This window comes from Tyto alba, unplaced genomic scaffold (genome assembly GCF_018691265.1).
Source record: "Tyto alba isolate M040663 unplaced genomic scaffold, T.alba_DEE_v4.0 Super-Scaffold_8, whole genome shotgun sequence".
Taxonomy (NCBI): Eukaryota; Metazoa; Chordata; class Aves; order Strigiformes; family Tytonidae; genus Tyto; species Tyto alba.
In genome coordinates, this window is record NW_024881329.1 from 4139161 (window position 1) to 4151415 (window position 12255).

The window sequence follows — 12255 nt, forward strand, 5'->3', positions numbered from 1 at the left end:
GAATCATTGCTCTCATAAATTTTAGATCATAAAATATTTGCCATGGTATTAACTAAACCGCTTAGAAACAAGAAATCTACACACTGTATCTACCTCCCAAGTGGTATTTGTCAAAAACAGATTTTGAAAATGCCTGAACACTGTGTGCAACATTATCCACCTGGCAAATAAATGAAACTCCCCTGCGGCAGATGATTTGATAGAAGCTGAAAAGCATTTGACTGAATAGAATGGGACTATTCAGTTCATACTTAAACTTGTTTGTACTCGGTATCCCAGTTGCTAATCTGGCTTCTCAGTTGTACTCTCACTTTCACATCTGCAAAAGACCTGGTCTTGGCCATCTACAAAATCCCTTAACAAGGTTGTCTCTCATCCTTCTTCAGCAGTCTTTCTTCTTCCTGAGCTATCAATATTAGCTGTTACTAAAGAACTAAAAATGTCAGTTAGGCTGAGGTGAAATGTATCTTGAGTCACTCCTGCCTACAAGCGATACGCTGCTGTTTCTGTCAGAAGCAGAATCTCCCAGTAGGAACGTACGGGGGATATCTGATACTCCTCCATAATTTCTGAATACAAGGTTATGACCGAGTTTAAAAATTTGGAGAGCACCAGAGGTACAGTTTTCAAAAGCACCTAAGTAACTTAATGCACAAAGTCACCTTGAAATTCAAGCCACAAGGTGCTTTTGAAAATCTCTCCTGTAATTAAGAGATAACCACTGTCATTATTCTTTCCTCAAAAGTATGTTGTAAATCTCCTTTGTGCTATTGTATGCACATAAAATAGTCATAAGAAAATAAAAAGTTTAAACATGTGCCAAGTAATGACTCTACAGTTTCTAATAACCAATCCAATACAATATCTGAAGTTAAGGTAAAGCAGAAGATGCATTTTAAAAATGTTTCTTTCTGTATTTAAGAGATCTGCATAGCTGTTTTCTGGTAGATACTTGCCTTCTAAGGTTTCTGTGTTTATGTAAAATATATCTTCCTAAAAAATAATTCAGATTTTTTTTTTCTATAACTATTGAAAAAAAAAAAATTTCATCTGAAGTCCATTGGACTATTCATGATTAAAATTAGCTGGAACATAAGTAATTGCACGGCCAGCACTTAAAAGGAGTATTTTTTAGAGATGCCTCTGAAGCTTTTGGGGAGGGGAATCATAGGAAGAAAGAGAGGAAGAGGGAAATTTTGCAAAATAGGTCCCAGCATGAACCCAGCGTGGTTCTTAAACTATACCAGCTGTTTTCAGGATACACCTGTATACCTAAATTTGCCTAGATACTTTTATTAAGAGCTAAATTAATAACGGGGAGTGATGGCACCACAAGCACAAAAGTCAGTTAGAAAGCAGAGCCTTCCTGTTTAAAAAAAATAAATAAAATAAAGAGAAGCTAAATAGGGATACAAAGAAATTTCAAAGGACATGAAAAGCAATTCTTTGTGGAACATCACACTTGGGCATCATTTCCTTTTTAATAGAAGGGGAGAAATTTATGTTCTATTTTAAAGTCTAGGTTTGAATATAGTCCATGTGATCATGTCCATTTAAGAACCCAGCATGATATTATAAAGAATTAATACCTTTTTTATGGATGTGTTTATGCTCTTGTAAAGTCTGTAGGACTGTTTCAAATTGTGTAGGAAAGATCATATTCTACTAGTGGTCAATACAAGTCCTGTGCATCGGTTAAGATGAATGGCTCATGGTTAAGGAAGGATTATGTAGATTATAGGGAAAACAGTACTTAGAAATTAATGGGTTTCTAGGCTTTGTTCACCTCACCTACCAAAAATTAATTTCATGTATTAATTATAAATCAGATGTCTTTGGCACACTCTAACCTTAAAACTGAATTTCGGAAGGAAAATCACCATACTGGGTTACTCCATTAGCTGGATTCATGAGTAAATAACCTTTCTCTTCCATTTAAGAAAGTTTCTAAATGTCTTAAGGCTTACACATGTGGATACAACTGTGATATCTGTCACAGATCCAGAGACCAGGGATTTGATCTGATTTTGAATTTTTTTCTCTTTCCATGTAAATTCTTCCTGTTAAGCAAATCAGTTTCCTTCTAAAATATGTTTTTAACTTGTGTTATGTTTTTCACCATGGCAAATATTCTATACATAGCGTACACTAAAAATACAGGTTGCAGTTCCACTGATGACATGAGTAACTGTTGCCTGGTTTGTTACAATTTCACTGGAAAATCTCACATTTATAGTCTTATAATTCATCGTCTTATGTAATTCATTTGCCATGGTATGAATCGTGAATTGTGTGTGTAATCTTTTCTAATCTCCATACTGGGGTGTACCAAACAATGTAGTTCAGAGTGTCCTGTGCTACAAAGGATGTTCTACACATTTTATTTGACTGTTACTTGGTTACATTTCCCAGAAATTCCCCTTGCATGGATTCATCTCTCCCTTTCCTGGGTCTGCCTCCCTGCACATGCAGTTACTAGCGAACAGCAACGGCCAGGGGGGCAAATTTAATATTTGGTGTTGGCTTTGGTGCCTTTTGCAAACTTTTGTATATGATGGGGGAAATTCTAACTCATGTAAGAAGATTTTTGCCATGAATATTGGTTAGTTAGCAGAGGGACGTAAGTAAAGAAGAGAAGTAGTTAAGGAAAGCTGTGGGACAGGCTTCTACTTTTGTTTCTTCAATACTCATCCATTGCCTGCTGCAGGTTTTGTTCCTTTTACAAAGCTAACATGTTGTCAACATCAAGAGTATTTTCTCTTGAAAATCAACTTTCAATATGAAGTAATTAAAGAAATATCAGTAATGACTATTAAATACCCTATCCTACTCAGAAATTAAGCTTCATTCATAAATTCTATTTATTCCAGGTTTTCAGTTCTTGTTCTAAAGAGAAAAAAGCAGCCCGGAAAATGAAAAGCAGGCAGGGCCGTACCTACTCTTTCTAGTGTCAGACACGTGCATCAGAGTACAAGGATGGCAGGAGAAAGCTCTGCATCTTTGTTCTTATGAAACAGCTTTTCTGAACCTGGAGTTTCCAAGCTGATCTTGCAGATTTCTTTCTTGCTTATTTATAGTACAAAAATAATCCAAACCCCATTTTTTTTTTGTATCCTCATGTTTACAATACTAGTCCATGGAAAGACTTATGGGCTTACGCCATCAGTGAATTATATTTCTTTCTTTGTGGACGTTACTTATGGTTTATATGTGTGTAAGCAGTCGGGGTTCTTGGGAATTCTTCTGTGCACTCTTTGGTTAGATTGAAGCAATTGCCATTCCTGTTTAGCCTTCCACTAGAGAGTATCTCACATTCACCCAAGGTCTGCAGTTGGCTTTGGAGAATCTGGCAGACTGAAATATTTGTTTGATGAAGTGGTATTATTAACGTTTATTAAAGTAATGATTCCTGGAAATGTGGGAGCTATCTCCAAGTCAGGTGCAGGGGACTGCATGAAGGTACCACAGACTGGTTTTTGTATTGTATCCCATTTTCCTTTGGTTTAAAAGAGAAGGTATTTGTGTGATGGAATTGAGGAAAACCTGCAGCATGTGAAATAAGGTTAAACAGTGCAGAGACATCTCCTGCTTTTGAAGTACATGTGATAAAATATTTCTGGGACCTCAGATGGGATACAAATTCTGGTGTGTTAGAAGCTACCACTGTAAACTCTTTTCCTTGCTCTCAAAAGGTGCAAGAAAGAAAAAGTTGTAATTCAGTGTTACCAAGGTTTTTAACAAACCTTGAAAATTATCTACAGAGTATCTATACGCAGCATAATGAATGAGTCAAATATAGAATCACAGAATGGTTTGGGTTGGAAGGGACCTTTAAAGCTTAACTAGCCCAACCCCCCGCCATAGGTAGGGACATCTGCAGCTAGAGCAGGTTGCTCAGAGCCCTGTCCAACCTGGCCTTGAACATTTCCAGGGATGGGACACCTGCAACCTCTCTGAGCAGCCTGTACCAGCCTGTACCAGTGCCTCATCATAGCACATTTGTTCCTTACATCTGTCTGAGTCTACCCTCTTTTAGGTTAAGAGCATTGCCCCATGTCCTATGGCTACAGGCCCTTCTGGAAAGTCTGTCCCATCTTTCTTATAAGCCCCCCTTATATATTGAAAGGCCACAATAAGGTCTCCCCAGAGCCTCCTCTTCTCCAGGCTGGACGCCCCCAACTCTCTCAGCCTGGCCTCACAGAGGAGATGCTCCAGCCCCCCCAGCATCTTCGTGGCCTCCTGGACCCGGTGAAGCAGCTCCGTGTCTTTCCAGTACTGAGGACTCCAGAGCTGGAAGCATCACTCCAGGGGGGTCTCACCAGAGCGGAGTAGAGGGGCACAGTCACCGCCCACGACCTGCTGGCATATCATTTATTGTTACTCTATTGTTTGACTGATTTGATTAGCATCTTAGAGAAAGTTTTCTACCAAATCATAAGTTCAGGTGTTGTTGTTTGGACTAATGTGTGAAGTTTTCACCCTATTTCTCTCCTCTTTCCTCTTCTCTGTTGTGTTAGATCTTCATTGCTGTTTCTGATGTGTGGCTCTGGCATTGATTGGACTCTAGTTTCTAGATGTAGGATTAAGATATCTTTAATTTGTCACTGTGCTTCAACAAGGGTATTCACTTGCTTTCCAGGTAGTCGTGGTGTTTATTGGTTAAAATGATGGTCTTTAATACTACACAAAAGTGGGTTTTTTGCTAATAGGTCAGATTAAGGCTTTCCCATGTATGAAGTGCAAATTACAGACATGGAGCTTTCTCCCTCATCATTCCTTGCACCAGTATTTTCCCAGTTTTTCCTAGTAGATTTAAATGGTCATCCAGTCTTTCTGGAAAAGGGAATCAGTCATGCACCTTCAGCCAGGACTCTGCTTTAACCTTCCTATGGGAAGAGCTTGAACTGAGAACTCCAGCTGTATTGCTGCTGACTGAGAATAAGGGCTTGTGTGTGTGAAAGACCTCTTTACTGTTTGGTGGCTGAGAAGTATGAACCTTATTTCTAGAAGAAACTAGAGTGATGACAAACTTCCGAGCAAAGTGCCAGATAGATTTTTTTGGCCTCAAGTTTGGTGGATAATCTCTTGAAAGGCATGTAGGCCTACAAAAAGGTAGATGAAATCAGAACTGTCATAATTATTCCACAAAAAATGTATGATTGTGGCAACAATCAAAATATCTCATATGTTTACAGTGTCAAAAAGGGTTAAAAGAACTTACTGTTGACTCTTGAAAAAAATCTACATTACCATAGACCAATCCTACATCCTTGTGGCTTAAAGACATGTTTTCTGTTTTTTATTTTACAGCAAGCTAGAAAGCCCTATGATGTCCGAGATGTTATTGAGCAGTATTCTCAGGGCCACCTCAACCTCATGGTGCGAATCAAGGAGTTACAGAGGAGGTATGTCAGCCAGGTTCAGTGACTCTGTCCGTAAACACCAGCACAGGGATGTTTGTAAATAAGTCAGCAGTTGGGGCTGGGGATCAAAACCAAACAGTGTTGCAGGTGCCATACTGGTAGGCCTGTGCAGTTACAGAATACAAAATGGCATTCAATTAAAGCTTTATTTTCACACAGGAAGGAAAAGGCAAAGAGCATTAAAATCTGTTGACTGGGGCTTAAAATTTTCATTATATTTACATGTATTGCCTCAGTCCCTGCTAGCTTTGACTATACACTGTAATCCCTGTATGTCGGGGGCTGTATTATACATGTAGAGTTGAATACTGTCGCCTGCTCTGGTAGAACTGCACTTAAGAGCAAACTAAGAGATGGCAAATAGATGTAACAAGTAAGCTACAGAAGAACAAGGAAAAGAGGAGACAGTGCTGCTCACATGGAAAAGCGATGGGCATGGCAGAACTTTACAGTGATTAAAGAAGCTGAAGACCAATCCAAGCCTAATCCCCTTTTGCTATTATTTTTTATTTTTGAGCTATTCTTAGCCCAAAGCAACAGCTTCACTTACAGCACAAACCAGAACTGTTTGAACTTCACTTTGCTTGTTTGTGAATAGTTCTCCCACCCCAGCCAGAGAAAGTGAAGATGCTGGTTCAGGCTAATAAAAACTAAAAATGATTCTTTTTGTCTTATAGGTTGGACCAATCCATAGGGAAGCCATCTCTTTTTATCTCAGTCTCAGGTAAGTTAATATGAAGGATGTGTCTAAAGTTAACCTGATGAAAATATAATTAATGGAGAATACTTGTTAAAATTCTTTTTATTTTGTTGCTAAATTTTTAAAACAGTGCTAACCAGTGTGGTCTACAGTTTAGGCATCCACAATAATATTTAGTCATCAACACCTTTAAAATAAGGTTGTTCTTATTTAGATATTTAAAGCACGTACTTGCACTGAAGTCTTCAAAATGCTGACTCTGATCTCTCTGAGACTCACCGTATTTTCATTAAAATGGTGTGCTATGATTACAGAGTTTCTATGAAATCAGTAATATTCACATAAAGCTCTGATTGCTTTGAAGAGAGACTGGAAAATGAGCACAAAGTACTAAGTTTGTTAGTGACAAGTCTGGCTAATGAAAGCTCTCTGCCTATGTCATTTTCAAACTCATGTTTCTATGTAGTTTATAGGGGGGAAAAAAGATAAAATGTTACCAAATGTATTGTTCAGGTTTGCTGTAGATTCTTTTGCATAGTGGCAGACTGTCTTTAAATGGCAATTAAAACATTAACTAAATTGGGAAGAGTTTTGTTCTCCCAGGTTAAAGTATAAAACCGAGGTTGAAAGTACCTTAAGTTTAAGGGCTATTAAAAGCTGTGGCGTGGGCTATTGCTATAAAAAGAAACAAAAAGCTGCTTTTAAGGAATAGAACTACTAGCCTGGCAAAGGTGTTCAGTTACACTGCGTTGGTGGGCTAGTTAAACACACCCTGTTGTGGCTTGCTGCTATTTTGTTATACCACCATATATTAATTTGAAAATGTTTCTTGTTCCACAGAAAAAAACAAAGATCGAGGGAATAACACGATTGGTGCCAGGCTGAACAGGGTGGAGGACAAGGTAAGCCTCAGTTGGACTGGCAGTGAATGAGGGCATGGTCTGTGATTGAACAGTGCTTGTTTCATAGGATGTGGGGGAAAATTCAGCTTAAAATAGAGTTGAATGCCTGTCTTTTTCAGGTGATGGAGCACATTTTTTGTGGCAGATTGCATTTTTGGTTCTTTCTTGTCATTTTAACAGAACAAGAAAAAAAATGGACTTTAATTGATTTTGGTCTCTTTTGGGACTCACTTGGGGGTTTGACTTTTAATTGTATATATTACATATGTCTCAATGCTCTACTTCCTTCCCCCAGAATAGATAAAAGGCTCTGTTCCTTTAATATTTCACTGTGTTATGGTCCCTAAGATTTCCCTTTCATCATTGCTCTGTTGTTTATATAATTCCACCTACAATTCCTTAGAGAGAGTGATAGCAAACCTTGTTCTGTCCTGGTTTTCATTCCTTATGACAAATGGAGTTTCTCCTTCCAAGTGACGTGAAGCCAGAAAAAAATGAGGCTTGTTCTATAATCTCAAATTAACAGTTAAATGCTTTGTAACCCTTTATTTCAGTGCTGGCAGAGCTTGAAAAATTAGATGTCAGGTAGAGGCTATGTCACTGTTAAAAAATACAGGTTTGCCTGTATTAAGGAAGGAAAAGGAGAGTTAAGAGAAATGGTTTGAATCCTTTACTGGTCTCTTATGGTGATTTGGTGAGGGGGTGAAAGAATTTCTTTACCTTAGTATTATTTCACTCATGTATCTAAACTGTTTATTCGGTATTAAGGAGTGAAATTTTTTCTTGAGGAAAAGAGCTTTCAGAGTGTTTCTTCCACAACTGGGAGTATGTGATAACTTCATGAAGGATTTGTTCTGAAGAAATATCCAGTAAATATTCTGCAAACCAAAAAAGGTGTGAACAACACATCCCGAAGGATGCAAACTGAGCACCATGATCTGTATTGATTCACTTGTGACAGAGCTGTTCCTTAACACTTCTGAAATACTCAAGAAAAACTTGAATGATAGTACTCAGAACTGTACTTCAATCTATTGAAAATAAATGACATTTAAAAGGGAACAGGTCCCTTTTGGCATATAGGGTGGCACACAGAAAGGGTGAAGTAGAAGATAGGAAGGTATGGTGCATTTAGCATGAAGAAGAATCACTGTGCAGCACTCGCTCGGATCTGTGGCTGGCAACCCTTCTTACACATGGAAGCCCTTTCCAGAAAGTCTGGATTGCATTTATTTGTTTTCTCTCCGTAATGTCAACTAAAAGTGTGGAACACTAAAAAATATCTTGTGACTTACGACAAAGAGCAATGACTTTTCGGTTTGGACAAATAATTCTCAAATGACAGCTAAAATAGCTTCTCAGTGCTATTTGTAAAATCTCCCAACAAGCCTGGGAAAGCTTTGGTGTTGTACTGGCTCAGAGATAAGCGGTTTGGGGTTATTAATTACTCTTTTTACATCCTTACAAATAAGTACACCGTGAATTTATAGTGACTGTTGTTTTATGTCTTGTAATGGGACTGTAAAACACTCCCTGTTTAATTTTAGTATAGCCGGGTTAAATTTTAGCCTTGTTTTAAGTAACAGACCCTTCTTTCTTTGCAGTTGCATGAGGTCATCTGTGGTTTCAGAGTTGTATGTTATCTGCCCTATACAGCTAGTCCTATCTGCAGGAATTTTATCTGAAAGTAGCTGGAAGGCTAAAAATAGAGAATTTCGGTTGGACTCGGCAAACAGTGGTATACATGACAACACACTGGCAACTCTGAAATCACATTTTTGCTGCAGATGGTGGCCAAAGGCAGTTTTTTGGTACCTTTGCTCTCAGAGACTGGCATTTGCTTTCCTGTAAAGTACATGGTACATGGTATGCTTTCAACATACAATTAAATCCTTCCTGAGCTGAGCACTACGTAAATAATGTCTGTATCAGCTGTTTTTTGAGGTGACTACATATTTTAAACAGTTACATCCCATTTGCTTTGTGATTTAGTTTTGAGTCTTGGACTTCTGAAGGAGAAATTTTCAGTTCTGCAGGCTAGTGTTAGCATCTGACCACCTTCTGTGCATTTGAAAAATGTCCTTCAAGTCACTTTAAAATGAGAGGTAGCCTGAAATTACTTGGACACTCCTGCTACAGCAAGAAATTACATGGTACTTGCCATGCCGCAGGAATAAGCTAAGTTCTTCTAATAGATCTTTCTTAATGATGGTCAGTATGCTCCTTGCAGTAGAAGGCTAGTATACAGTTGTTAGTCTGTGTTAAAGCAGAAAGGGTAGAAACCCTGAACTTTGATTTTTTTATAACTTTTGGATTCTTCTGCTTATGGATGGCTGCTGTCAGCAGAGGATCTGTTACTTGCACATCACAGGCAGAATCCAATTTTATGTATATTCCTATAGGCTTCTGTGGAGGTAAATTTTAACTCAATAAGTGTTTACAAATAAGTGCTGTCTTCAAGGCTATTTAATTGTGTTCCTGGGACATCATGTCACTCTTGCAAAGCTTTTGTACTTGTGGCACAAGCAAACATGCTCTAGGGGCATATGTATGGCTGGCAGTACAGAGGGGAAGGGACATTTTAAAAATAAAATGCTTAGAGTCAAACAGCAGTACGTTGGCAGGAATTATGATACTTTATGGCACGGATCTGAATTTCCAAGTATTGAAATCAGCAAAAAATCATGTTTTCTTCTTTTAAATTTAAGAATATGTTCATCTGAGGGAGGGAGTCCTGTAGAGTCTTTTCATCTTGTGCACTGAGTGGAAACCTTGCCGTTGTAATATTTACAGGTAGCGGTAATGTCACTAACGATTGTTTCCTAATACGCAAAAGCCAGGGGGATGAATCACGCTTGGAGGAACCTTCCTGCACATTCCTTCCCATAGAATTTTGTAACTGTGGCAAGCGGCTGCAGAGGTGGCTTTGTAAGCCTGACTAGAAACTGCACAACCCGCTGGGCCTTCGTGGAAAGAAATCACAATCCGACATGTAATCACAGTGTTATTTCGACTTTGCCGTTGTCCTCTGCTGCTTACAAAGCTGAGGGCAGCAAGGGCTGTGTTGCTCTGAGGGCGGGCGGGACACGGGCCAGCGCTGGCCCAGACGGCTCGTAGCCCCCCCAGCAGCGCAGTGCCCAGGCTGAGCCCCCAGACCCCGCTGAGCCGCGGTGCTCCCAGCGCCTGCGTGTAGACGCGCCGGCCCGGTCCCGCCGAGAACGGCCTTGCGCCGGATTACAGCAGCAAATCAATTTATTTGCAGTGACCAGCCTTCTCTTTTTTTTTTTTTTTTTTTTATCCTTGAACATCTGTGACTGACTGTTCAGCCCACCCTCAAGAAACCTGGCCACTGCTGGCTTGCTACCAAAATCAAAATCAAAGCCAGTTTTTCCAGATAGGCCCAGCTGTGTGTGCGCAGCGCTGTTAATCCTCACGCAGAGAGCACTACGTGCCAGTGGTTGGACTCTGGGTGTGCCCAGCAGCTCGGTCCAGGAACAAGCCCACAGTGCACTCAAGAAACTTGCATGTACTACATCTCTTTTCTTTTCGCTGCTTTAATTTTAGCTTGGCTATAAATGACTGTAATGCTAGCTTTTTAGACTAAATTCATCTGTGCTTTTTCAACCTTTTGCCAACCATTAATTTAGATATAACAGGGGCGGCTTGCGCTTTTCAGGTAATCAGCCAGGCTTGTTGCTTGGCTGCCCTAAGATTATTCAGTCTTAAATATGGGCACTGCACAAAATCATCTAGAATATACAGTGAGGGCTAAAACTGGCAGTCCCTGGACTCTCGACAGGCTGGTGCCTACAGACCAGACTGCCCCAGATGCCAGTAGGTCCTGCCTGCGGACCTCCCAGAGCAGAGTAACAGAACCCAGGTTTACAAAATTTTTAAAAACCATTCCGAGCAGTAGACATTGTTCTCTATTCTCTGTTAAGTTGTTTTAAAAATAGGACTTAACCTTCTGCAGTGATTTGGACACTTTAAAAATTGCCTTTGAAGAATAGTAATATCAATTCAAAGCAATTTTCTGGGCGTCCCTTCTGTATACTCAGAACTATTCCTGTATCTGACAGTAAGTATGGCATTAATATAAGTATTGCCAAGGTCACAAGCAAAATCTTATAATAGTCTTTTCAGTTGTATGGAACATTAGGAGTAATGCTATCTACTGCTAAAGTTTTAAGGATTTAAATGGAGATTTCTGTTTATACAGAAGGTGTGTAGAAGTGAGACATGTGACACCTTTTAACGTGAATCCAGCAATTCTACAAGGCAATATTCATTCCAAGCATATGCACATTTTGCATGCTTACAGCTGAAAATGTGAACTCTTGTATTCTGACTGGTATTAATCCAAAGAGCAACATGCAGAACTTCAAACACGCAGCACAGCACCGCAGAGAATCCGTTCACTTTTTCAGATTTACCTTAAAAGCAGATAGCACCACCTTTTAAATCAAAACAAATCTGTTTAAAAACAAATCTATCATGTGAAAGCATCTAGCCTAAAATAGGTGCTACTGTGCAGCTTGAGTTGCCTACTGGAAATCTGAACTGATCTTGGAAACCAAAACTGGAAGGAGGTTCTCCTCTTTGCACAGTTCATTTGAGTTCTCGTTATGGTGATTTGGTTTTCTATCTTCCACCTACAATGCCTTTGATTATTAAATGTATAGATCCCGTGTTCAGTAAAATATAAGGACATGATAGATATTTGATACATTTTTCACTGTAAGTGCTAAGTATGGAACTGTTAAAGAGAAATGAGTGCAAAGGCTTTATTTAAGGTGGCTTTCAAAAAGTGGTGGAGACGTGGATGTTACAACATTTATACACGTGGTATGACATTTTCTTCTGGCTAAATAATTCTCTGTGATTGTTTCACCAGAGCACCGAGTCTATCCATATGTGTATTAGAAACCAATTTGGCTGGAACCCTGTTAAACACAGTCCAGATGAAAAGAATGACCACGGATAAGTCTAGGTCCAGTTTCTGATTTTACTCTTGCTCTTTCCTGCTCTTGCTTTCTAATCAACTAATAGTTCCCCATGGCAAAAAGCTTTATATCTAACTTCTCTGTTTGATTTGCTCAAAAATATTCGAACTTGAGTTATATATATTGCAGAGGACTGTCACTGTAAGGTTAATAAATTTCCTGTTTTATTGTATCACAAGGTAAACTGTAATCATGCCATCTCTAATAATGAACTCCCAGCCCATCCA

At 39.2% G+C, this 12255-nt stretch overlaps 1 protein-coding gene across 2 annotated transcripts in view; it reads left to right on the top strand.

Annotated features, from left to right (window-relative positions):
• The window catches only part of KCNQ1 (potassium voltage-gated channel subfamily Q member 1), a 357709-nt gene that overhangs the window by 248552 nt on the left and 96902 nt on the right, over positions 1-12255 (top strand). For both annotated transcript variants that reach the window (XM_042785622.1, XM_032984887.2), the window contains 3 exons: positions 5311-5405; positions 6101-6147; positions 6964-7025. In XM_042785622.1, coding sequence (XP_042641556.1) covers positions 5311-5405; positions 6101-6147; positions 6964-7025 — 204 coding nt within the window. The remainder of the gene's footprint in view (positions 1-5310; positions 5406-6100; positions 6148-6963; positions 7026-12255) is intronic.